Genomic DNA, 27,714 nt, shown 5'->3' with positions numbered 1-27,714 from the left:
ATGTGAATGGGTTTTTGTGGTGGGTCAGTCAGTGGGCAGCAGGCTTGCATTAGAGGTTTCTTTGGTAACAGAGGCAGGAAGTTAGGATGCTACATTAGAAAACAATAGTTCCTGCTAGAACATGATAGAGGCATCCACTTTGTGCCAAAGCAAGTATAGAAGTAAGAAAAACAAAATTAAAAAACGCTCTCCTTCCCCTGACACTAATGGTTATCATTTTGAAAGCCCAGTGAAAGTAGCTGCTCCTGATTTTGCAGACATCTTTTCTTTATGACAGTACAGATGGGGAGTGATTATGATTGACCATGTGAGAGGAAGGAGAAGACTGGCCTCTTCGAGAGGCAGATTCAGGGCTGCTGGACACTCCGTCCTTGGCGGCTTTGATCTGGAGCCAGGTGTCCCCCAGCGCCTTGGCGAAATGATCATCCACAGAGCCAGTGATGGACACGGAGTTGGCAACTGGCTCTGGTTCTTTGTAGTTCTTGCCGAGGCTCCGGCGGAAGTGTTCTTCTACCACAGGGTCACAAGCCGTTGTAGCTACAAAGATGAAAGCAAAACAGGGATTGGAGGTTTATATTGCATATCACACAGCGGGTAATGTATGTCAAGATTTAGATTAAAGACTGTTGAATATGGCCGCTTACCCTCATCCTTACTTAACCTACATGGGTGACTGGTGCTCTATATTATGGTGTACAATTTGGGGTCTCACTGCATTGCCTCAGATGGCCACATCAAACCATATTCCGTTCTAACAGATAAAGATAGAGAAGGGCTGTGCCATAGATCAGTCAATTGTGTGAGCACCTGTGCACAAATCGCCCATATAGCTTAGGCCTTGTCGCTTCTACTGAGGGCCAATGACACCACAATCACTTTAATGTTAAACCAGAAAGGGAAAAAAAGATGTTTAATTACAGCAACTTGCACAGTTGTAGTTCTGGGAAAGGTAAAATATCTTCTACACTGAAAATCTATCTCAAAATCTGAATTTGATCTGTAAAGCACATGGTGACTTCAGTTGTTTTATCATTTTCTACTTTCATGTAACGCACTCGATGGAAATATATGTTTCACTTACTGTTTGACAGTCGCCTGTAGTTTGCAGGCATGGCTGACACACAACCACTATGTGCGATGGGGCAGTGAGAAAGGTTGCAGTTTCGGTTGCTTGCTGGTGCACAGGTGATCACCGATGGCCGGTTCTAAGATAAGAAGCCAAGATTACTATATAGTAATACACCCAACAACATGTGTTACCATAGAATGAAACAAGTTACTGCATTTGTTGTGTGAAAGTAATTTAAAATATTTCAATATGAATGTAAAGATTTACTGTATGTTCTCTGCCACCACTATGCTCCAACAACATATGAATAATATAAGCATGACAGGATAGTGAGATGGTGCACGGATTTTATTTTAATGGATTTCCTTGCACATCTGCTTCATGCTAAATGGTCTCCTGATGGCAGATTTCATGGTGCAATGGGCAGACCTTTTACACACTGTTGGGACATGTTTCAGTTGAGTCAGGCAATCATAGAATAACAATTATTTTCTAGGCCTGACCGGCACTTTTTTAAGAGAAAACATAGCTGGAAAGCAGATTACCTAAACTTGCTACTACAGGCCCAAGAAATAACTAGCATCCCCAGGTAAGGGGGAACTTGATACACTCCTCCTTGCATCCTACAATACACACTTGGCACCTAAGTGGCCAATAGATAAGACGGGGCCAAATGCCGTCAAAGCGTCCAGGCTTGCTAGGAGCTCTTAGCAACATGGGATGCTCTGTATGTCTGTCGTTCTGCCCAGCTCACTGAAAAACGGTTGCATAAAGTGGAGTGGGACGCTCTGGCTGGGTCCTGCTGAGCTCCTGCCAACCGCTATTGTCAATGAGCTGGGCAAATTGAGAGACAGAGCCGCATCTGCTACCACTCTACAACCCCACCTTCCTTGACGACAAGTGTGAGAGAGTGAACAATACCCCCCTTCCTGGGAACAAAATCACCTCAGGCAGCGATTACCATCAGGGCAGCCCTGTATCTGCTAACCAAATATGGCTGAGTACACGAAACCCTGTTCAATAACTTGTTTTGGATACCTATGGTGATTGTTATCTGGATTAGGAAATGATTCATCATGTCTACAGGAATTATATAACTTAAAGCAAACCAATCACTTTAATGACTATACTATACTATACTTATAACTTTTCCTCACTCCCCTACTACACTGTTCAGATGCTGGGAACAAAGAAATGCCTGGGGAGAAAAAACTAATAAGATTTTTTTTTTTTTTTTGATTTATGTGCACTGCAAGATTCACTTGAAGTAGATACCTAGGTTGACCAATCCCAGGAAGGGGAGCAAGCTGGCACATCATTGTAGTGGCAGAGGCCGGCTGAACCAACTGGTCATGTTGCATCTAACAGATGGATATCTACTTTTCCCCCAGGGCGTCAGCCTGCACACTACATAACCACGTAGGCTTGGTGGAAACACCACATTTTAGGCATATTTCTTCTTCACAAATGGCCATTTACAAGTTCAGACTGTGAACTCAATGACTGATGGCCATCATATGCTTACAGTCAGGCTAGACATGCTATGATCAGAGAGCTGCACTGCCTGATAAAGCATTAGTGCTTAGGATAATCTCAATGTTCTTTTGACTGAAAAGTTATTAATTCCGAAAAAACAACAGGGTTGTTTGCTTTGCTAAACAGTAGAAGCTAAATATAGAACCTTAAATCCCTAAAACAGCAAGTTCACTTCACTGAACTCCTGCCTTATAAGAGAAGGAAAAAAACTATTTCTTTCAACATGTCAGGCACATACACAAGACACAAAGCAAACGATGGAGAAAACACCTCTTAAGGTCATGATGGTGTCTTCTCCATCATGAGTCATATCTTTTCAAGGTCCTTAATGAAATGTAAGGTAAATGAAGGGTGGATTAAGGGGCAAGCTACCAGGGAGACTTTAAATTTGTTCAGTAGCTTAAAGGAAACTTGTTCCAACAAAATACACCGGTTGGCATCAATTAATTTCCTCTTGATAATACTGAACGCCTGGCTGTTATCTTGATCTAAAGCAGGGATGTCCAAACTGTGGCCCTCCAGCTGTGGTGAAACTACAAATCCCATGAGGCTTTGCAAGATTCTCACAGCCACGACTCCCGGAGAGAGATGCTTCATGGGATTTGTAGTTTCACCACAGCTGGAGGGCCGGAGTTTGGACATCCCTGATCTAAAGGCTTCAATGTTTTTTGATTCACTGACAAAAGAACAAGTGCAAAGATTAGGGGTCCCGACTTTCCCAGACTTCAGTAGCTGAATGTTAATACTTGGCCAATGACTTAGTATTTTTAGAAGGAGGTAAGCCACTGAAGTTCTTTTAGTACAGGTGCCCACTCAGATTGACAAATATCTTCTGAGCAGGACACTGAAAGCCATGCTACAGAGGACTAAAAACCGATGTAATCTCAAACCACCAAGACATTAAAACTCATGTAGTTGAGGACTCCACCTGGCCTTGTGATCAGCTACATTTGAGATTTTTTAAATCAGACGTTAGCATGAGCTTAACCCTGTTGTTGTTGGTTGCCTCATTTACAATACAACAATTTCAATGCTGACCATACACACTGATTAGCCTAATTTTGGGCCTTACTATTCAGAAAAAAGTAGAATCTATCTGCAGGATAACTGCATCGGCCTTTGGTCACATGTGTATGGCCAAATAAGTCTAGCCATTTAAGAAAGATTGGACGACCTGTTCATCACACACATTGTTTATCTGCATCTTCCTTCTATTCTTTTCAAGCATTGTACACAGTCATGGAAATGTAGTGCACTGTATTTCTGCTGGTCACCATATTGGCTACAATTATTATCCAAGGTCAACTGTCTTATTTTTGCGCCTGCCATAAAAATTAATAAATCTTTTGTCAGCCCAAAGTGGAAAAAAATGAACAGGGCCATGGGAATACTGGCTTTCTAACATTGGCATTATATGGTATTATATGACATAACCTCTTACCTGCTGTCGTTCCACAGGGCTCATAGTGGGTGTCATCCCCATGTTTCGGGACAGGTCACTGTTTTTGGTGAGGGCGAGAGGTTGATCCATACTGATGCTTGGAATCGAGCTGTACAGGTGATTTGCATGTAAACCCATTGTCGGTGCAGCTGCTCGCTCTATCGGGCTGCGACTTCGGTCTCGCAGATCTTTTCTGTAATCCCCATTAAGACTCTTCGTTCTAAACAGATAAAAAAAAAAAAAAAGCTTGAAGTTAAACACAAAGACAAAAAACTTGTCTGTGCAATGATCTCAAATCGGTCCAAACACTTCTGAAAACAAAATGATCAGCCTTACTAAAAAGGCAGTTTTTGTTTATCGCGTGGTATAACCTGTGGTCATCCACATTATGACCAGCTCAACATGGACAGGTCTTGAAGATATTTAAATACATGCAAACATTCAGGAAAGTTCACAAACTATTCTAAACATGAGAAGTGAAAGCAAATTCATTTGATAAAAGCCTCATGCATTTCCAAGATCGCCAACTGTGTGTAGCTGCGGCTATGCCCATGCCTGGTGAAAGACCCAGCAAGGGGTCATTGTGTATAATAATAAATTAAGAGTGTAACGATAATTGCTTCCCATCTGAGAAGTGCACACACAATTTTTGTTTCAATGGATGAGTGAAGTGGGCATAATAAACCATAAATCCAGAACGCTGTCACCACATGCTAACTGCTCTCCTCACACAGCAATGAGGAAAATATTTGATCGAAACCAGGAGGGGAAGAAAGTATCTGTGTCACCATAGCAACCCAGTTTACTTTCTCACCTTCTCTATAAAAAAAAAAAAAAAAAAAAAAAAAAAAAAAAAAAAAAAAAAAAGAAGAAGAAGAAAATGAAAAAACAAAAAACACTAAACAAAGTGACTACAAGTCTCCTCCATCTGTCTTCTTTAAAAGAATGTTCATCTCTTCTGTACAAACATCAGTTGGTCTAATACTGTCTAAAAGCTGCCAGCTTCTCCTTGAAGGTGGCTGGTGCAGGCGAGAAGATATTCCAGGAACACTTAAATAAGTTTTTCTTAAAAGTCCACATATTCTACAGAAATTATGAAGTCCAGAGCACTAAAATCACTTTATATGCACTGGCTTCTCATCTGACTTTAGGCGTTTCCTCCGAGGCTGTACAAAATCATCATCTGAATCCTCAGTTATTTCCCCATCATCGTCCTCTGGTTCAAAGTCTGGCAATGGTGGGAAGGTCCTGTCAGGGTAGATTCCTGGAAGTTTGTCCTCAAAGTATAATGCAACAGCCTTTCCTGCTTGTGCCACTTCAGAGTCATTCTGTTATGGGGGGGAAAAAAACAAAAAAACAGAATTCACCTGGGGTTATGCAAAGACACCTCATGAGTTAGCACAGCTTGGAAAGCTTACCTGCAGATTAATTTCTTGTGATTCTGCATAAACTTGAACAACTTTCATCATCTAAAAAGGACACCAGAGTCAAAAAAGTGAAAATCATTTCTTCTAAGTTTTATAAGTAGGGTGTTACTTCAAAATAAGGTCATAACTACAAAAAAATTTTATGACCTGCCTGCTATTTAAAAATGCATGCTCAATTATTATATGCAATGAATATAAAGTATGACAGACTGGATACACAGTCCATCACAAAAATACTAGCATGCTATGCTATTTTGTCACGCAAGTCCAAGCCAGACCAGATAAGACTGAGCTATTGCAAAAATGATATATAAATATGTTTTTTTTCTGGTCTATGGCCATAGCAGACTTGTTTCCCCCAGACAATTATCACAATTATGACCAGTTTACAAACATTAGATTATAGTATAAAATCTGACCATTCTATAGAATACAAATTTAGACCAAGCTGCAAGTAATTTAAATGAACAAGCAACAAAAGGTCTCTAGAATAGATTTATATGAAATCAGCACCCCAGGTTTCTTTTCCCCCTTCTCCTTAAAAAAAAAAAAAAAAAAAAAAAAAAAAAGCTCAACTGGCAGCTTACTGGTTGCTGGAGACAATTTCCTTTCCCAAATGTATAATACATAAGCCCAATTTGAAGTGCCGTCTGATATCACAATATTTTTTGGAGGGATTTTTAGAGATCCTTTCATGTTTCTCTATAAATGAATATAATTAAATGACCAGTAATACTTGCCTGACTTGACCGTAGAATATTATGTCTCTCTCAAATGCAAGTCTATGTTTAAAATTAGATTAATGTGCACACATTCATAAAAGAAAATGTGAATTATTTTTTGCACTGGAGCCCGCAAAGCATTGCAACTGTGATCAGTAGATCCTGGCTTCAATGTTCCGGCTCCTGTAGACTCCTCCTCCCAGCTCTTGTCCGTACCAAGGTACTGGACTTTCAGATAAGGGACGGGAGGAAGTATGAATGGACTAGAAGTAACTTTACAGCACTTGACTTCAACTGAGAACTACAAGTATCTCCATTCACAGATCCTGTCAAAGGATTCGTGAATGGCTGACGTGGCTGTGTGGGAGCCGCCATGTAAAATTACAAATTTTACAGCAGCCTGCACATAGAATAACCCCATAGACGAATTCAGGAAAGTGGGGGAGGGGGTTGCAATGTAAACATGTTTCATGTTACACCCCCAATAAACCCCATAAACTTTGCATTTAATGTGCAGATTTAATTTGTAACAAGGTAACAATGCTGCCACTACCAACTGCACTACTGAAATGAGAACACAAGGCTGGCCCTTTCTCCGTGTCTCTCTCCTCTGCAGCACTGTTCCTTCCCTGCTGTCTCATGCTGTAAATGAACTGCAGATGAGAATAGATGACCATCTGGGATAAAAAAAAAAAATATAGGATAAGGGGATGAAATGAACATTTCTTTTAATACTAACCTCCTTTAATCATTGCCAAAGAGCACGAAGACAACCTCGTATCCTCCCGCCAGAGAGCCGTGGGCCTCACAAACTTGGCAGGCGCACTCCTCTGCACAAAACGGGCTGGCAGGCCCCATGTCAAATTAAAAGTCCTCTCCGATGCTGCATTATATGACAAGATCATCAAACACGAAAAAGGGTGATGAGCCCAATAAAATAAAGAGAATACAATGCGGCGATCCGGCAAATAGGAAGGTTTTCCAATACAAACCTTACAGCAATATCTGTATGTTTTGTTTTAGGAACAAAAGGAAAACCTTCAAATTTATCTTACGGTCGATCAGAGGCCAAGAAGCTGCCACTGATTATAATCGACAGGAGATTTTATACACATGTTGCAGCCAACTGTGCAAATCTCGATGGTCATGAACAAATTGTGAATCTCATGTGCCAATCCAAATCTAGATCCAAGCAACTCATTTCTACAATTTGTGATTTGTTTATGAAAATAATAATCCATGCGATTCTGATCAAGTTATAGTGATGCACTGAGTATGTCCTATAAATTAGGTCTTAAGTTTTTGGATGCTGAAGTGTTACGCAATTTGGACTATATCTTTTCTTGCAACAAGGGGTGCTGGAACACCCAAAACTACCAAGTGGATAGGAGCAGAGTTGGAAATTTCGGTTGGGAACTACTTCATTGTAGCATCTGATACATATAAGAAGTCAGAGGCACTTCCCCCCTCCCCCCCCCTGATGACAGGAGTTATGTGTTTCCCCCATGTCTATCGGGACTCGAGCAGAACGTAAATTCGGAGGCATGTGAATGTATAATCATCATCCACGTGTAGTAAAGTACAGAGAAATGGTTTTGGGCTTGTTTCCCCTGACTCTGCCACCTTCCCCTCCCCCCCCGCATACTCTATATGCGTGATGCAAGTCGGACCAAATGGCTGTGTTAGTTGTCTCATGTTTTACTGTTATGACTGTGTATTGCAGAAATCTGTATGCAATGTCAAAATGTGTTGTACAAAAATTTTAAAAAGTGCAAAATTCAAATAAAAAATATCTGATTTAAAAAAAAAAAAAAGAAGTCAGAGGCTGACTCAGAACCCCAGCTCTTTCTATACTAAATAATCACTTTAGTGGAATAACCCTTTAAAATCTTACGCCTGACATCCTATAAAACAAAAATACACTGCCTGGCCAAAATAAGTCACTAATATTTAGTTGGACCGCATTTAGCTTTGATTACGGCACACGTTTATTGTGGTATTGTTTCAATTATACAGGATTTGTATAGCACAACAGTTTGTGCAGCGCTTTACAATATAAAGGAAGACATTACAATCACAATACAATTCAAGACAAGATGGCATGGAGGGCCCTGCCCGTGAGGGCTTACAATCTAAAAATAACCTTATGCAATGTCACAACAACATTTATTTCCATCCAGAGTTGCAGTAATTTTTCACCAAGATCTTGTAGATCCAGCACATCCCAAAGATTATCAATGGGGTTAAGGTCTGGACCCTGTGGTGGCCAATCCATGTGTGAAAATTATGTCTCATGCTCCCTGAACCACTCTCACAATTTGAGACCAATGAAACCTGGCATTGTCATTTTGGAATATTCCTGTGCCATCAGGGTCATTCAGTATATTCCGATAGGCAACTGACCTCGCTTTGTTGGACATAACGTTGCTGAACCTAGGACCTGACCAACTGAAGCTACCCCAAATCATAACACTTATCCAATGGAAGGAACATACCCATCTGCTTAGCTAAATCCAGGTGGGGACTTTTTTGGCCAGGCAGTGTATGGAAGCTGCATTCATTCACCTAAAATTGAAAAAGTTCTTCTTTGTCTTTACCCGAAGTCCAGAGATGCTTTGATTGTACCCAACTGTGGAATGCCGGCACAGCAAAAGCATAGCTGATATCCAAGCTGGTACATTTTACAAACAAAAGTATTCTTGTAGGCATGGTCTCACAGCACAGGTGTGGGGTCGAGAGGCGGAACCTAAATGGTTCTTTAAAAAAGGTATATGGAGGACAGCAAAGTAAAGAGGAGGCAACCCTCAGAACCAAAAACGCTGTACTCATAAAATGCATAGGACTTACTCCGGTATAAGTAGAGTCATATGTTTTCTTACTTGAATCTATGTGCATAATTTATAAAAGTTCTGCCTGGCATCGATCTAGCCTAGATCTAAGGTGCTAGTGCCGTGTGAATGGCATCATCCTGACTATACTCTGGGCAAAACCTTTATAAATGAAGCCCACGGATTAAATTAAGAATACACATGCCACTTCAATATTTGCTAATGCTGGAATATGGCCTAGCCCATGCCGTTCACATGGCACCCCTAGATCTAGGCTATATGCAGGGCAGAACTTTAAGCAAAGCTCCAAGTGTGCTTTGTGCACCGGTTTCAGATCTGTGCAGTAATCGAGTGTGAAACTTATACAGGTATTTCCTGTAATAAAGACCAATGTTGCCCCTCATACGGGCCCGGGACTGGCGTCCTTGGTGTCCGCGGGGAGCTGGGGAGGAGGTCGAAGAACTTCCGTTCATCAATCCACCCCCCGTTCTATGGGACCGGGAACGATGCAGATTGCATCACTTCCGGTCCCTGGGCTGTCAGTTCTGGGCTCCTGCAGCCCAGCTCTAAGCTATTGAAGTGCGATCTGCACTTCAATAGCTTATTTCCAGTGTAAAGGTGACACTGGGGGTCTTTTGGACCCCCAGCATCACCTTAAATAGTACCTGTCACGACCTTCTGCTATCACATGGGGAGGGCTTGTAAGCCCCTCTATGTGATAGCAGTCAAGTAAAGTAAAAAAAAAAAAAAGCTTTAAAAAGCTTTTTCAATTAAAATTAAATAAAATCAATCTAATAATAATAATAAAAAATTTTAAAAGTCCCCCGCGTTAAATGTTGGGGTTTAATAAGGAGTTGCGCTAATATTGAGCAACATAAAAATTTGCAACTACCACCATTTTATTCTATAGGGTCTTGGCATTCAGAAAATATATAATGTTGGGGGGTTTTAAGTCATTTTCAGGCCTAAAATTTGGAATATAACATGGGTGCAAAAAATGAAAGGGCCTCAGTCATGAAGGGGTTAAAGAAAGGTTTTGGTGTCCGGAGCTCAGCCTTAACACTTTACACACAGGATGGAATTCGGTGAAGAACATTTGTGAAATTACAGTGACAATCAATACTGTACTGCAGAGGCCAATGTGTTACATCCTATTTCATTTTGCAAAGGTCGCAATTATTTTCCTTTATTGGTTTAATAACACATCAGCGTACGTGGTTCTTAAGCACGACCACGACAAGCAGCAGGATTTTACAGGGGAGAGTGCTGAGCTGTGATGGGCTGTGCCCATTTTCCTTGGCACACCAATAATGGGCCACGGTCAGCTTTCCCTTTTCTGCAGCCTCACTCCTTTTCAGAGCTGTTAGTGCGTGCAAGGCCAATTTATTGAAGGCTCGAAGCAAAAGCAGAATTTGTTCCAAAACCTTCCCCGGAAAGAATGTCTGTAGCAACAATCTCCACAACAACCGTCTTCCCAGGAGTTAAACTTTCTAGTAAATGTAACATCTGACAAAGTTCAGGAAACATCTGGGAAATCTGCTAAATGAAAACTGCTCTTTATAGGGCTCTTTCATTAAAGTCTGAAATCGAAGGTCCACCTCTTCCTCCTGCTCTACAGATATTCACTTTTTCCCCAAGTTTCACATGGCTACAACTTATTCAAATCAGAAAAACAGAGGCCAAGGAAACCATTTTAAATAGTAAATTAATGGAAAACTTAGTGTCCTCCACAAGGTGTTCCCTACTAACGATTATTAACATTATATTCTATTTTCAGATCATATGATTACTTCCGTATTTAACTCTTTGGTCCTAATTGTGCACACAGTTTCCTCTTAATTTCTTTCACAAAGGTTTTATTTGTTTTTTGCCAGGTTTTTTTTCCGCATAAAAGGTTACAAAAATAACAGAAGTAGGGCATGCAAGCCCTGCAACAAGGAACATAAATAGAAAATATACAGCCACAACATTGTGCAGAGCCCTTGGCTCTCCAGCTGTGCTGAAACTACAAATCCCCATCATGCTTCTGCCTCTGGGAGTCATGCTTGTGGCTTGCAATGCCTTATGGGATTTGTAGTTAAAGCACAGCTGGAGAGCCGAGGTTGCCTACCCCTGCTTTAGTGTTACCGAGATGCGGAAGCAGAGCAGCTCATCACATTTGCAAAAAGCACCGGCACTTAGGAGGCTTCCCCTCCACTATGCATGCATTACAGTCGTGTACCGAGCACCACCACCGCAGTCTGGGCAGTCACTTGCAGCTCCTCCCTCCCTTCATTTTTGCTTTCGGGAGTAGTGTGAGAATTGTAAGCTTACATTGCAATTACAAATGAGACATTCACTTCCGGTCCTGATGTCAATAGTGAGGTGAAAGCACCGTCTGCCTTTGCGTGGAAAAAGGGTGATATATCCATCTATATATCTATATAGATATATATATATATATTTTATAAGGCAATAAAATGGCTAGAATTTTAAAGGTAACAGTTGGTCTGTGGGGTGATGTGATAGGTTTCCATCATCCACGTTATCTTCTATTTTACTAGACCGCATAGTAACACTACATAGATGTTGGCAGATCTAAAAAGGTATTAATCAACTTTGGTCACATATACCTCACCTGTGTCTTTTGCGGAGAATGCTGCAGAGAAAGCTCAGTTCTCCCTGCATTTAGTCTCGCTGGTGTGCTTTTGGACCCACCACTCTATTCTATCTGAATTGAAGCAGTCTGCCCCATAGACCGCTGAGGAATTACTACTTAAAAGGAGAACTATGGGGTCAGGGCTTTTCCCCATAGTTCTCCTAAGGGTCACGGGAGAACACAAACTAGCGTTCTCCCGTGACCCAAAGCTCAGTATACCGCGAGCTACAGCTCGCAGTATACCGAGACGCCGCAGCCGGGACGGATCCCGACAATACTGTCTGGATCCACCCAGCTGCGGGATTAACAGCTGGCTCTGCCTATCTAGAGGCAGAGCCAGCTGTGCCTGCCCCCTCCTTGTCAGTTTCGCCAGCCAGCGCTGGAGGATCGGACAGGGGAGGGGGGGAATCCCTGCAGGGAGCCTTGGCAGTCACGGCTCTCTGCAGGGATAGATCGAGAAGGGAGTGAGCAACGGTGTTTGCTCCCTTCCCGATCTACTGAGCCGACCTGTGACAGTTTCATTGTCACAGGTCGGCTCACATCATGAGGCAGAGTGAAAGTCACTCGCCTCATAATTCTCCTTTAATACAAACACCATCACCTAAGCACAAGCTGATAATAGTGGGTGAACTGCTAAGAGAGCAAAGATTTCTCTAGAACATCGTCTGCTAAGGAACCTTTAGAGTTTACAAATTACCTCCCAAACCGCATCAGGAAACGGCTTTGTGGCATTCTTTAATGTCTGATCACGTTTGAAAATAATTTTAAACCTATGTATTCACACCTAATGAGACTAGTGGCTGACCAGAATGTGAGGAGTTAAACTTGTAATACTTACAGCCCTGGCTTTCATATAAACCATAAACCCAAATGCTGGAAGCAGAGCTGAACACCTGACTTCCTGGAGGAGTATCCATATTCTCCAGTGCTTCTCCAAGTCATCAGGTGACATGTTTGACAGTCCCACTCGGCCCATAAAGCCAGACATTGGACGGGAGTAAGATTTTCCAGGCAAGGCAACTGCTTTCTATATTTATCCTTTCCCAAGTCTCTACTCACCTTGAAGGAAGTGGGGGGTTTTTACAACACGTACTGAACATTTTAAAGTCCCACTACAGCCAAAATGTCCTTTTAAATAGAGTGGAGAAGGTTTAGAGCCTCTGTCACATTTTGACTGCTGGCTCTGACCCTATTGGGGAGATTTCCCCTCACATACTTGGAGGACGTTGCTGGCTGGCTTACTTTTGATGGGACTAGCTCTGAGATGGTTATCCTTTTCTTCTGTCACCATTTGATAACAATGTGGCCAAGAAGGGAAAATAAGGGTTTGTGTTGGCTTAACAGAGCGACAGATCCAATAAACATCACATCAAAAATGATTTAAATTTAGTAAATTTAATGTTTGGACAAAACAAATTGTTAAAAAGGAACATTTAGACAATGTAATTGAGATAAAAGAATTCGCCCCAATAGGGGAACCTCCTAATGACCCACTTGGAGTCCCGCAAGTGGGTCATTAGGAGGTTCCCCCATTGGGGCGAATTCTTTTATCTCAATTACATTGTCTAAATGTTCCTTTTTAACAATTTGTTTTGTCCAAACATTAAATTTACTAAATTTAAATCATTTTTGATGTGATGTTTATTGGATCTGTCGCTCTGTTAAGCCAACACAAACCCTTATTTTCCCTTCTTGGCCACATTATTATCTAATCAACCAGGGGTTGGCTTCCAGAGATTTGGTGATCTGTGCACCTCAAACCAATTTAGCTTCTGTCACCATTTTGTGAGCAAGTGTAGAGCTGGCAATTAAATCTCTTTGCTATGAAGATTTAAAGTAGAAGAAGAAGTCCCCACTTTCCTCACCTCTGCTCAAGATTTGCGACATCCATAAGCTCCCTTGCAGGCTTTGACACGTTTGCCTGGTCTTCTGGGTTTGGCATTTTTGGCCATCTTGATTGGCCTGTCTGGGATGACGCAACACCCATGCATGACCATGGGAGTCAATTCATCCTGGCATTGAGTCATGCCAAGAATCTATACAGAGCTATTCATGTGTAGCTCAATCTGCATTCACACCTAGACATTCGCGTTTTCGCGCACATCAGTGTGCATTCTTGTCTGGCGTGTTTAGCACACTTTTGCACATTTTTGTGCACGTTAAAAGCACACGTTGAAACGTGCCTTTTTGCGGGCAGATTGAAAGACATTACAGTGAATGGACAAACGCATGCAAAACCGCTCAAAATGCTTGTGTCACGCGTTTCCATTGAAGTCTATGGGGCCAAACGCGCTGAAATTTGCCAAAAAGAAACTCATGTACTTTTTACAGCGTTGCTCGTTTTACGGCTTGTGAGAAAACACTCAGGTGTGAACAGGGGCCATTTAAATTAATGTGATTTCCTGTGTTGAGAGTTTTGTCGCGCTTACCTTTGAGCATCAAAACGCCTATGTGTGAACAGGGACTTAAGATGGAGAGTTGAAAGGTAAGGTTTCATTGAAGGAGACCTGTATGTTTCTTCTACAATAAAATGCCTGCCTACAATTGTTTCTTATGTAAAGTTCCACGTAAAGTTACGTAAAGTTGTACTTTAAAAACTTCCCAGCAGCAAACTAATCACCATTGTAGTCCTATTCTTATGGGCATGGAACAAGCTAGTGTGCATAGCAGGTGCTGGGACACTGACATGCTAACTAAATTATAAAAGCTATACATGTACGAGAAGCTCAGAGCTTACACTTTCAAAGACTAGTCAGCCATGAGAGCCCCATATTACTATCCTGACAAAATCTCTACCCCGTACAGCAGTCTCTCTTGGGTGTGTTTCAAATGAATTTTGTGAGCAGCATGCATGATTGTGGGTTTGCTATCCTCGCTGCCTTCCACGTTCCCTGCTGCCAGGAGGAGAGGCCGCATGACCCGTTCCCTGATCTGCAAGAAGGACTCTTAATTTTGAAACACTGCCTGCTGGGAAAAGGCTGATGTCAGCCCTAAGAGCGGAGCGCTTGGAAAGCATAAGGGGCCCTTTGTTTTCAGCTGAACTGTGAAAATGAGAAAATGGCTCCAGTCTGACAAACAAGAAAACCACACAACTGTAGGTCAGGCCTTAGACCTCTATTTAAAGCTACAACATTTCCTTACTGAGTGTTACTCTTGTGTCTAAACATATAAAAAAGGAGAAAGGAGCCATATATTTCAACAAAAGATTTCCGGAAGCCTGACAGTACCATCAATAAAATAAATAAAACCAATGTCTTACAAAGAAAAAAGGGAGAGGAGGGGAAAAAAAGGAAAAGGATTCTCAAGCAAAGTTGAACAGTATCATATTTGATGAAAGCATACATGGTGTAGTGCTAGTAGTTCAATCAAAATACATTTTAATAACACAACTGGCATTTTAGGGTTTTTTTGGTCAAATTAGAAAGTGACAGCAAGCATCCCAATGGGTACATCCCCTCACTATCATTTCTAGCAAGGTATCTGGCACAAATTATTTTTGTATATTAGTGTAAAATTCACAATGGACCCCTATTCACAAGGTACTGAATAAAGCATGCATTGCATCAAAGAAAAAAAAAAAAACTTGTGCCAGGAAAAACAAGCTTAACGCACCAAGCGGATTTTAAATCTAAATCCAGGGAATACAAAAATAGTCTAAGCTACATAGTGCAAAGGGCACTTGATTGCTAAGGCACACGGCCATTCCATGTAATACAATATCTCACTAGATTACATTGCTGCTATAGAGCATAGGGCAATGCATTAGGAATTACTTGCTGCAGAAATAACGGCTTCCCCTCAACCAAAGAGCAAAAACTTAAACACTAAAATAGTTTCCTTAACTTTTCTGACCGGAAATTAAAGTAAAACTCATTTTAGAGATTAAATATCATTAAAGCAATATTAATTTTGCCTGTGTAAAAACTGCTCAGAAACAAAAGCAGGAAAGACCCAAGCAGAACATTTTAGCGATCACTGTAATTCAACAGAGGATAACGACCGAGTAAAAACTGCATAAAAACAGGGTCTCTGTCAACTCTCCCTCAAGCGTCTGGGGAAACACTTTCCTATAAAAGGGTGGTTATGTGGCCTATATACAGAGTATGCAGCCATTTTGTTCACACATTTAAACTGCAACTTCTGATGTACAGCTACAGTTTTCATATCCAAAGAAACTGGAGAAAGTATTTTTGCCAATCAAAGATGAACACAAAGAACCTGTCATGTCAATACTAGTCAGTCAATATATGCAACTTTTTATTCAATATGCAAGTACAAGCGATTTGTTTTCTCGCCCTCTGTCAAACTCCAAAAAAGGCATGAATCCAGCCAAACAGACCTCAATGTATTAACAATACTGCACATTAATCTTGATCTGACAAGCCATAATGTTAAATGGATAGACTTGAACAAATCTGTAAATCTCCTTCTCTAAACAAAGCAGCTATTAATTCTGTGAACCACCTGGAATTAATCACAGTACACCCCATGTATAAGAACTGTCAAATGTTGTCATTTTCTCTTTCATGGACACGTAGCTCTGGATGAAAATCGTGTTCCCACAGACAAAAACAGACCTTACATTGCCCTACAGCAATTGCATTAGCAGCCCCTTGAGAAGTCTTACTTCATTATAAAACTAAACTGGCCTTCATTTCCCAACATGCATGAAAAACACGAGTTGCTTCAGCCAAATAGGTTATTAGAAATCCACTACAGGAATAAAAATGAATGGACAAAGCTGACTAGTTGCTGCTGGGGGTACTTAAATTGACTTGGGTGGCTGAAAGCATAAAAACAAACATTTGGTGCGCCCAAATATCCACGTTTATGGAGGAGGTGCATGGAGAAGATTACCACTTCTGATTAGGGCAACAGAGGTTTATGGAGCACCGCCAACTGTCAAAATTAACCAAGTCTGATAAACATTTTTGGCTGTGTCTGAATATTTGTGGCTAAATGTAGCAAGCCAAAGTGAGGGGGTGTTGAAGATTTAAAAGGCTCCTCCTAGTTAAGGAAACCATTTTTTTTCTCATGCTTGGTGGTCTATACAGTTCTGGGTGCATACAAACTCTGGCATACGGCCATACCCATCTATTGCTGTGAAAGTTATCTTACACAAAAGACGTGCCAAAGGCAAGCAGTTTGGAAGCCGCTCATCTGCAATGGGCTTGTTACTGGTTGCAGTCTTCTAAGCTGCCTTTGGGATTGCTCATCTCTCCAAGGTGACCATGTACATGGCAATGTCTTTAAACAAAGATGCTTTGATCTACCAATAGCCATGTTGTACTGCTTGGTTGCATACAAAATGAATGAGTTGTATAGTTAGACCAGGGGCGCCCACTATTTTTCGTCTGGAGATCTACTTTCCAAATGACGAGCTCATTGAGATCTACCAATGAAAAAACACCTGCATTCAGGGGCGGGAGGGGGCGTGGCGGTGCATTGAAGTCAATGGCACCGCAGCCAGGCCCCTCGCCCACAGTGCGATCATTAGTGCCTGTGTGCCTGGAGCCGCTGTGACAGAACGGACGAGCAGTGAGGGGAGAGCGAGGCGCCGACTGTCAGATCCTGGCCGAGCGTCTCTCTCTCTCTCCTCACCGCTCTGCATTAGTTCTGTGACAGCGGCTCCGTCCTCCCCCGCCGCCGGTTCCTTCACTTCGCTGGGGAGAGCAGCGGGGAGCCAGAGAAGCGGTGGGAGGAGAGGACATGGCGATCTACCAGTGATCGCTACGCGATCGACTGGTAGATCGCGATCGACCTTGTGGGCACCCCTGAGTTAGACCATCACATTACACAGACAAAACGTTTTCTTTAGCTCTTGGCGCTAATGGCTGCCAGCTGAACAATCCACTTGCTGTTGCACACTCAAAAAGGTTTTCAACAGTTTATCACAGTTTTTCACACAGACTTGAGGGGCTGCTCATCCAAGGCTCTGGGGCTTCCATCACATTACACAGTTGTAGTAAATCTACTGGTGTTTGTAGAATCAGAATGGAACATGTGTGAGCAGTTTTAGAAGCACTGTTGATTATGTGCACATTGCTGGTTAACAGTAAAACAGCAGTTCCTGCGGGATGGGCATGAGTAGACCGCTCATACTGAGCGGTCTACTCCAAGAATGTCTTGAATTGTATTGCGATTGTAATGTCTTCCTTATATTGTAAAGTGCTGCGCAAACTGTTGTTATTATTATACAGGATTTGTATAGCGCCAACAACAACAACAACAACTAGACTCGCAGATGACCCAAGACTGTTACTTTAGCATGCACCCAATGCAAACAAAAAAATGCATAAGTACAAAACATATATATTAAAAAAAGGCACAGAAACGCGATATCAGCACACAATCCCATGCCTTGGTGGAGAAAGTTATGCAACAATAGGTACAGTAGGCACTCAAAAGGACAAAGTTCTTCATATTGCTATAAACATATGCACACACGCGTACAAAAGTCCAAAATTCCACTACACCAGTGAACTGTCTTTGTTTATCAAGTCATATATTACATTCTACTTAATCCACACCCCCAGCCCGTTCACATATCTGCGATGCGAGGTAGCAGGTGCAGTAGGGCAGCCCATTTATATGAACGGGCTGTCTACAAAAGCAGAGTTGCACTTTAAGAAATGCATGCACCTTTTTATAAAAACGCATAACACAATGCATGGTAATAGGTTACCATGCAATGTGGCACTGTGCAATTGTTAGGTGTGTTGGGGTGCCGTTACAAAATAATGTGAAAAACAGCTTAAAATGTTTTGGGGTTTGTTTTTTAAAGAACATACTATATATTTTATGTACGTCTAAACTGTAATGAATTCTAGGTAAATGCCATGGTGCCAATGCATATTGAGGACTCCAGACACAGACTTGTGCAAATACACAACACATTGTCTGTCAAGTCTACAAAGAGTTAATGCTTCATTAACCCCATTCCCCACCATTTCAATCCTCAGCTTATTTTCTTCTTGGAGACACATGGAGGAGGAATGTCAACAGTTGCGTAAAGCACTATAGCAATATTAATAAGACTCTCTTGGTTCTGAGCCCTTATTGTTTCGCTACCTTGGGCTCTGGCTGGCCAATTTGTAACACATTCCTGGCCTGCAGACTGCCGGCCCGGGCTGTGACTAACACAGCCATGATTTATTGAAGGATAAATAAAACATTGCCTGTCTTATGATGGATGTGAGCAGGCCAGAGGCAGGGGAATGCCTGGAATGTAGCTCAGTGCTTGGAACTCAGACAGCCAAGCACAGTTCTCAGTTATCAAATGACCTCTGATTGCTTCCTTCACAAAGGAATGAGAAGCATCCTGACATCTAATTCTGTGCCAGCGAGACAAAGAAACAAACATTCACAGGCAACATGCAATCCCCTTGGCCTGGCCTGGCCATTTGTTGGTGGTTTTTATTCATCTGCATGAAGGCTCTGTCAAAGAAAACACTGCAAATAAACCCAGCGACAACTGCAAGGTCTCCTTGTGTCAGAGGAGCAGCTGTGCTCCCACCCAGGAGTGGGAGGCTTTGCTCCTCAAAACAGACCAAGCAGACATTTGGTGTAGGATACATTTACCGGCTATACAGCACTAAGCCACGAGAACAGAATAAAGCCTGTATATACTTGTCTTTTCAAACTGAATTAAAGTTGACCGCCAGGAAAAAAACAAAAAATTTTTTGCAAACAGTACAAGTTAGCCTAAACACAAACCTTTTTTTGGCTTTAATTCTCTTTTGGGTCACAGGAGTACATTTACTAATGTACCCCTGTGACCCAATATCAGCATATAGCAGGCTAAAACCTGCTATATGCTGACAGTGCAGAGATGGGTTGCAGCCAGGAAGGATGCTGACAATATTGCTGGGGTCTATCCCACTACCTGATTGACAGCTGGTTCTGCCTCTCTAGAGCCAGAGACAGCTGTTCCCACCTCCCTGGTCTGTCCCTCCAGTGAGTTCTGCAGGAACAGAGTGAAGGGGGGCATCCCTGCGGGGAGCAGTCAGCCACCACTCTCTGCAGGGAGAAGACAGAGCCGAGTAATCAGCGGTCACACGATCACTCAGCTCTCGATCTATGGAGCATGCAGTGTCACACTCTGGCTCTAAGCATTGGGAATAGAACATTTTACTCTCCCAATACTTCTCCTTTAAGTCATTTCTAATAATGAGGTGCAGATGGTTGCTGGCTACTGTAAAACACCATACCTTGATTAAAGCCGGATTTCTACACAGAGCACTGCATTTCCAGAGCTGCAGGGATGAGAGCAGCGGCTTTGATGGTGTTCCAGGTTTATAGTCACCTCTCCTTTCCCCTCATCCATTCACATGCCAACCTCTCTTTTTTTATTTACCATTTGCTGCAGTAAGGGGCCACTAAAGGAACATTTATTTTGTTGTTTTTAATTGTGAATTTAGATTCATTCGTTGCAGGGTTGAAGCTCAGGAGGTTTGTCAAAAGACTTTCCCTGAAAACGATAAGCTCTATAGGAGATATATCCTGGTATTGCTTTTGTTGCAGCAATGTCTCAATACAAATGGCAGTCACACTGATCAACAGATGGCTGCTATAAAAAGGAAAATCTAGCAATTTAAGATATGAAATAGCAGGGAAATAACGGCATGCTAAAACAGACAAAAAGGGGAGAATCACAATGGAAACACTTTCCCTGTAAACGTGAGCACATTTCAGCAATTTCCTGTTTTAAGTCATTTTAGTTCCATCTGTCATGGCCTTCTCAGTTGCACTTCATCACCTTATGGGGCCCAACTGTCAGAAGTATTAAAGATTTTTTTTTTCTCTCCCAGACCTGCGACAGAAAGTGCCAGGTGCACAATGTAGCAGTCTTCCTCCATCAAAGGTACGAGTTGAAAGAGAGGGATTTCCATACCCACAACAGTGTTGCCTCATTATAGGTATTCTATCCATTTTCCATTACAGGTATTGTACCTGGCAGTAATCAGACTTGGTACCATGACATTGCAAGCCAAGAATGCCAACCACTATACCAGGCATGCAGTAAAAGGCAGCAAATGCATCAGACCCCAGCTGATAATTGTACCTAGTCAAACACTGATGTGTCCTCGGGTCTGACTTATTTTATTTATTCTAACTACAGGGGTTAGAATTATAGCACTTACATGTTGAGACTCCGCTATCTAAACCATTATGTACTATTAAAATCACTGCACAAAAACTCATTCATAACAGTCCATGTGCCCCAGAACTTCAATATGTATGAGAAGGTCAGATTAGAATTTTGCAACCCACAAACCTTTGCCTATACAACTGTACAGAAGTGATCTACCTGGAACGAAAGATGGAGACGCAATCACAAATACTCTAACATTTTACACTTACAAGTGAGGGTGGAACATTCGGCTCATTTTGGAGACATGGTCATTTTCACAGTCTAGTTCGTCATCTCCTTGGTCCATGTACTTCCTTTTGCTGGGGCTGATCGGCGGAGGACCCGTCCGGTGATTGGAGAGTGTAGTAGGCATCTGAAGAGGCTGCATTCTAGGATCACTCCGTAATGCCGCTTCACCTGCGGATAAGATACACACATAGTAAGCTTTATGAAGATCAGTGAAAATGATGCACAGCAATAAATATTAGAATCTAGATTAAATTAATGTGTTTTGGTTGTAACAATCACAATACGCTAACCAAGTCTTGCAGCCCTTAAGCAACCTTTCCACCGCTAGTAAAATTTAGGTTTAAAATCATACTTTAAAACGTGAAGCTGTTCTTTTCCTATGCAGAGCAAAGCAACCAATCTCAACAACTGCACATGATCTCTTTATTTATTGATATTTATACAACGCTGACAATGTAAGCAGCACTTTATACATCTGTCCCTGCCCTCAAGGAGCTTACAATCTAAGGTCCCTATCTCACATGCATACATACAAGGCTGCGTTAGACAGGAGCCAATTAACCTACCAGCATGTCTTTATAGCGTGGGAGGAAACCGGAGTACCCAGGGGTAACCCACGCAAGCACAGGGAGAACATGCAAACTGCTTGCTGATAGTGACCGGGATTCGAACCAGGGACCCCGAGTACTTCAAGGCAGAAGTGCCAACCACTTCGCCACTGTCCCACTGCTTTATTAGGCCACTGAGAATGAGGAAGAGTTACCCCTGTGTAGGCTCTAAATCGTGACTCTCCCCAACATTGCCAGGGTTCCTGAATGGCCAAACACCATCCAACAGTGCTGTCACGTCAACTGGGGGAATAGATCATAAGATCCCCATCGATGGTCAAAGGGTGCGGTGGGGGAGTGAAGGGAAGGTAAGTAGGTGGTGCAGGTGGGACTGCCATTAAACCCAACCAGTTGCTCTGCCTGGGCAAAGTACATGTTGTACTTCCAAACTGTGTAGTCAGCGGATGGCAGATTGTTAAAGTGCATCTAAACCCAAGACTAAAAAATTAATATATTACAGCTGATCAGTCCTTAGATTTGGTGGCTTTTTACAGACTAAGTACATTTTCAGCACGTGCAAAAATATACCTTTGATGTAGACAGATTCAATATCCCTGTCACTTTGTGAGCTGAGCAGACAGCAAAAAAACCTCTCATCTTTCTTTCGTAAACTACTAATCCCATCAACTTGTATGTAATAGAGATGAATAAAGGCAGACATGTTTGAATTCCATAAAATAGAAAAAGCAAGCCCAACATAAAGAGCGTCATTTGTTTATTGAGGGCTCAACAACCTTATAGCACACTGTGGTTTTGCAATTGCAAATGTATGCTGGCACCTATAGTTCAAGATCAGCAGAAGCACCATGGGTTATTACTAGGAGGTGGAACTAATGAAAATTGCAAAGCCGAAAAGAAGAAAAATGTATATGTCGGGCCGAAGCCGAAAATGTTTTTCTAAGTTTTTCAAATATTTTAATAATGTTTTTATAAAAACTTTAATAAAAAATGATTTTATTTTATGTTTAATATTTTGTATTTTTTACTTTACTTTTAGGGGCTTCTGGGAAATATTAGGGGTCTAAACCCCTGATTTTTCCCTTTTTCTGCAGCCCCTGTTATAAATGAACAGTAATCCTCTATACTGAGTGTTCCTGTTCATTCATAACTTGTGGACAGAGAATGCTTACTATAACCTCAATTATGAATGAATAGGAAGTGGACTACATAACCTTCTGTTCATTCATGATTGTGGATATAGTAAACACACTAGGTCTCCAATTATTTACAAACACCCAGCGATCACCGATTGCTGAGTGTCTGTACCTCGCTCTCCATCCTGACACGCCGTCACAGGAGGCTGAGTGAGCGGTGCGGGGAGGAGAGATTGACCCGACTCCCCCCTGTGCACCGCCGGACGGCCTCCTGTGACAGCACTGGCAGTCTCCGCCCACACAGCCGCTCTCCTGATCTGTGACAAGAGGCTGAGTGGTATGGGGAGGAGAGACGCCTGCCACTCGCATCGCTCTCCACTCGCGCTACTCTGCCTCCTGTGACAGTTTCTCTCCTCCCCACTGGGACACAGAGCAGCGCCCAGCAGGAAGGAGAGAAAGCAGAGATGAACCGCTATTTCGGCAGAAAAATTGCACTTTCGGCATTTTGCCAAAAGTGCCATTTTCTGCCGATAGATCGGTGCATCCCTAGTTATTACTCTATAAATCTGTGTTATTCACAAACTTTAATAATTGCGTAGATGTATAAAGACCAGATAAGGAACATAGACATGATTCCCACAGAAACCAGTCGTCAAGTGTCAACTTCTGATTGGTTGCCATGGGCAACCCCTACATTTTGCTTGCAGTACAAGTATGAGGCCCACTATAAAAAGTAATTCTCTTTCTCCCTTTTCTTCTCTGAAGCAGAAACCTCTTGTGCCTCAGATGACATGAACTTCACCGAGAAGGCTGGCTGATTCCCATGGCGTGCATCCCTTTCCCTTTCACGGATCCCAGGTTGCCCTGCTTACTTTGCGGATAGAAGAGAATTCCAGCAATACAGTGAGACGCTGCAGGACGGCAGCTGAAACAAGAGGATTATTTACCCAGAGAGAGAGAGTGAAGTGACCCACAAACCACCACGGGGTTGGGGGTTTAAAGATCTGGCACCGAGAGCAGACTGGAACTTTCCATTGCACAAAGGCTGCCGGAGCCAATAACCAAGCATTGTACAGTGCCACGGCTCGATACAGCTTTCCTCATTTAACAACGAGTCTCACCAGGAAGAATATTCGATTTCTCGTCTCAACAGCTTTCATGACAGAAGAGAAAAAATATGCGAATGCTGCGTTAACCTCTTAACAAGCAGAAATGAATGGATTTTCTCGGATCTTGTTCTGCATTGACTATTTACCACGGATGAGAGACGGGAGCCCAACAAAGAAGCATTTTAGAGGAAAATGTCATAAGTGAAATATGGAGGCTTTTAATACTGATCTTACTCCTAGAATGATAGTTGCCTGGCTGCCTCTAGTATGTACAATGACACAGAACCACCGTGTGGCATGTGAAGTTAGAATTTTGGATCTGCAGGTTTGTTCAAGGAAGAGAAAGCTGAAGCTCAGCTGTTCTGCAAATGCTTGATACCTGGCTCTCATGCTGAACCTTTCACTACAATACGGAATTAAAGTAGTATTAAATGATCAAACTTTATTCAGTAATGAATCCAGATCAAGCAAATATACATTACCCAGCAATATAAGCATTCTCCTTACATTTTTGCTCAAGCGCTTCCAGTCATCATGTTTCCAAACAGCCAGCTCCAGCTCTCCCAGATCAGCTTCCCTGAACTTCCTGTCCAGTACAAGCTCACAAGGGACAACAGCAGCTGTCCATCTACTGGCTTGGAGTAAGGAGGGAGCAGGGGAGTGGCTTCCCTTGACATACACGTGTTTGTGGAGACACACAACTTACTAGCACATACGAGGGTGACTCCATAGGACCCTGCAAGGGAAAGGAGTCCGTCTAAAACAGGATATCAGTGCCAGTGCTCAGGGGGGACCAGCTGATTCTGCTACTTTTAATCAAGGAGCAGCATCCATTGTAAGTGATTTAATCAGCATTTCAAATAGCTTAAATACCTTTTGACTTTAATATCACTTTAATGACACAGACGGAGCATGCAGATAAGAATTTCTCATTTTATCACAACTTTCCCGATCCGCATACCTGCCCTGGGTCAGTGACTCAAAACTTTTGAAGCCAGATGATCAGCATGACATCCAGGTGGTCAGCAATACAGACGACTTCACTGGTTTACTGTATTTGTACTGACTACAAGCTGTATACATTTTCAGGTTTACAGGATGTGTCAAGTTTAAAATTACAGGAGGAAGACAAAAAAATCCAAAACAAAGAGTACAAAAATGGGCAAATCCCCCTTATTCATTATATGCATTGTGAAGAGATACTAATAAAACTGAAAGGTTATCGACTGATCTAATACCAATAGTTCTATTTATCCATAAATAATGTTTAAACCTCATTAAACGGTACAGAATTCAGTTTATACAAATGATGCAATTTGTAAACAATTGTCCTTTAAATTTTAAAATTTCGCTTAAAAATTAACCAGTAAAAAAAAATAAAATAAAAGTTACGGCACATCGGCATGTTGTTAGAAGCACACATACAAAGGCTAAATCTCATACAATATGGACAAGAGAGAATAAAAATAGACCACACCAAAAGGTCATGCCAGTGATTCAATCCCTCCCAAATATATTATAGCCTGCAGCTGGCTTTAGAATCCAATTGATTTACATCTACAACTGGAAAAAGCATGCAACACCTTGCTGACCCTTGCAGAAGAGTCCCGGTTTGAAGGCCTCTGTAAAAGTGGCCATACACTGTACAACCCTTGCAAGACCTTTGTCTTGCAGGGGTTGTAAAGTGATTAAAAAAACGTACGATCTGCCCATCTTGGACAGGCAGATCGTACTCTCGATGACCGCAATGCTGAACGGGCAGTGTGCACACCGGCCCGTTCGGCATTTGTCTCCCGAGCACCGTTCAAACCAGCCGAAAATGGTACGATTTTCGGCTGGTTTTCTAGCGTGCTCCTTAGACAAAAGACGTGCGACCGTACAGTAGAAACGGTCGCACGTCTTCGTTCACACTGCTCGATTCTCGTACGATCGTGGGATTTCCCGCTATTCTCGTACGAGAATCGAGCAGTGTATGGGCACCTTTACATGGGACTACAAGTGCAAATGAAAGACTATAAACCTCGAGATTAAAACTATGAGATAATTTGCCATTATTATACATGGGAAGATGTAACAGAACCTGGGAAGTGAAATCTAAAGCACAGTAACTGTTCCCAGTCATCATAATTCAAGGCAGATTTTCCAGCGCTGGTGCATATAGCTAAACCTGTGGCACCCAAAGCAGCCCCCATATGACAGGATCACTGGCTTTTCTTTTACACAGACCCTTATCAGGTGTAGAAACTATGGGCAGAATACAAAATGGCAAATATGAAACCGGCCATCATAACCATTATTCTCACAGCTGGCTTTGTTTTTCTGAATCCTACTTTTTATTACCTCTTGATCCTGCCAGATCCTTTATTTTTCTACTTCCTTTTAGGACAGCTTCACACCACTTTCCGGACCACACAGTTTCATTGTTATAGGTCGGCTCAGATTATGAGGCTGAGTGAAAAAGCACTCCTCATAATTCGCCTTTAAAGTGTGCTTTCAGGTGCGGTCCAGTGCGTTTGCATGCGTTCCAGACCAGACAAAAAATGGGACATGCAGTATTTTTCTGGTCTGGTACGGAACGGACTGCGCTAGTGTGAAGAGAGACAGAAATCGCATAGGGCTACATTAGGATGCATTTTGGGTCAGGAAACAATGTAGTCTAGTTTGGAGATGATCTGGATGTGGTGTGAATGGGCCCTAAAGGCATATTCCACCTTCTAGAAAAATGTAATGCACCCACATTAACAAGTGCATGTATGCAAAGCATTGTAACCACAATCATGGAATTGTAGGTGCAACGTTCAAGCTGCTGCAGACTATAAATATGGGTGTAAACACGAAACCTGGTCAGAAAGGTGGAATTAACCTTTAACAAACCAAGCTGTCCAGCAAGAGAGACAGCTACAGCAGTTGGGAATAAACCTTATACCATTGACAGGGTTGCTTCAAACCTTTTCCCAAAAGAAAACAAGATACTGTTGATAGAACTGTTACCTGGAGTAATGTTACAATTGGTTTGTCTCAAAGTCCATTTAAAACTACAGGTTCATCTACTGTTTTTCACAAGAAAACGTTGCCGAGTAATTTCAATGCAGAACAATGGCCTTGTAAAACTTACCCGGCAGTTTATTAAGATACTCTACTGGCAGGATCAAAAAGGTAATACAGCTGTGTTAAAGCCGAACTAAAAATCCGCAGATACTCCCTTCCGCTCCAGTGAGCTCCCTCACTGGCACAGCTTCCCCTGCTTCTTCTAGGTCCTAATTAGCCATCGGGGCAATGACAAAACTCCTGCGTATGCAAGTTCATTTCGGCAACAAAGGTGTGCAGAGAATACACACTGCACTGCGCATGCACAGCTCCGTGTACATTCTGAATAAGATTGTGAACAGGCAGGTATATTTGTTTTAGTGAAATTGGGATACATAGGTCTCCTTTGCCTGCTCGCAATTTTTATTTTTTTTACTTTAATTCGGATGTTCTATCGTCGTCAGGTATGCTGTGGCATGGCAAACATTCAACAATTACAAAAATGCTAAATTATTTTTTTTTTTAATCCGTTGGAAGGCAAAACAGCAAAACATGCATACAAAGTATCTTCTGCCAAAAAAGAAACATTTCCTTGTTCATTACAAATTAACCAGACATGACATAAGAGTTTACCAGAATGTTTCCAGGAGACACTTCTGTAGTAAGATAACGGCAGTAAAATAAACATTGTGTAACTAAAGTTATGTAATAAAAAAAAGAAGCTTCTTGTTTAACTATATGCCGATATAAAAGCAGGGCGCCCTTTTTATTTGATTATTGTATCATAGCTGCTCATGGATCTCTGTTGTCTGTATTGGTGGAGGGGTGGGGGG

General features: G+C 42.0%; 2 protein-coding genes across 4 annotated transcripts in view; both read right to left on the bottom strand.

The window, feature by feature from the left end:
• Nucleotides 1–262: 262 nt before the first annotated feature.
• The window catches only part of VGLL4 (vestigial like family member 4), a 125,744-nt gene continuing 98,292 nt past the window's right edge, over nucleotides 263–27,714 (bottom strand). For 2 of the 3 annotated variants that reach the window (XM_018563821.1, XM_018563820.1), the window contains 4 exons: nucleotides 21,025–21,211; nucleotides 4,047–4,266; nucleotides 1,082–1,205; nucleotides 263–537 (listed from right to left, as the gene is read on the bottom strand). In XM_018563821.1, coding sequence (XP_018419323.1) covers nucleotides 269–537; nucleotides 1,082–1,205; nucleotides 4,047–4,266; nucleotides 21,025–21,211 — 800 coding nt within the window. In that variant the 3' untranslated portion in view covers nucleotides 263–268. Of the gene's footprint in view, nucleotides 538–1,081; nucleotides 1,206–4,046; nucleotides 4,267–21,024; nucleotides 21,217–22,389; nucleotides 22,397–27,714 lie in introns of all 3 variants that reach the window. The other variant, XM_018563822.1, reaches the window with a different exon arrangement.
• On the bottom strand, nucleotides 4,888–5,545 carry LOC108792932 (E3 ubiquitin-protein ligase TRIM33-like). The gene is made up of 2 exons (XM_018563823.1): nucleotides 5,465–5,545; nucleotides 4,888–5,374 (listed from the first exon to the last, which is right to left on the bottom strand). The coding sequence occupies exons 1-2, from the start codon at nucleotides 5,513–5,515 to the stop codon at nucleotides 5,162–5,164; spliced, it is 264 nt and encodes an 87-aa protein (XP_018419325.1). The 5' UTR covers nucleotides 5,516–5,545; the 3' UTR covers nucleotides 4,888–5,161.

The sequence above is a fragment of the Nanorana parkeri genome, unplaced genomic scaffold, assembly GCF_000935625.1.
Source record: "Nanorana parkeri isolate BGI_ZX_2015 unplaced genomic scaffold, ASM93562v1 scaffold700, whole genome shotgun sequence".
NCBI classification, from domain to species: domain Eukaryota; kingdom Metazoa; phylum Chordata; class Amphibia; order Anura; family Dicroglossidae; genus Nanorana; species Nanorana parkeri.
Note: the sequence above shows the minus strand (reverse complement) of the source record. Positions and strands in the feature narration are given on the sequence as shown.

Coding starts and splice junctions, on each gene's coding strand:
- LOC108792932 (XM_018563823.1), bottom strand. CDS start 5,515: ATGATGAAAGTTGTTCAAGTTTATGCAGAATCACAAGAAATTAATCTG. Junction 5,375..5,464: donor CACAAGAAATTAATCTGCAG/GTAAGCTTTCCA, acceptor CCCCCATAACAG/AATGACTCTGAAGTGGCACA.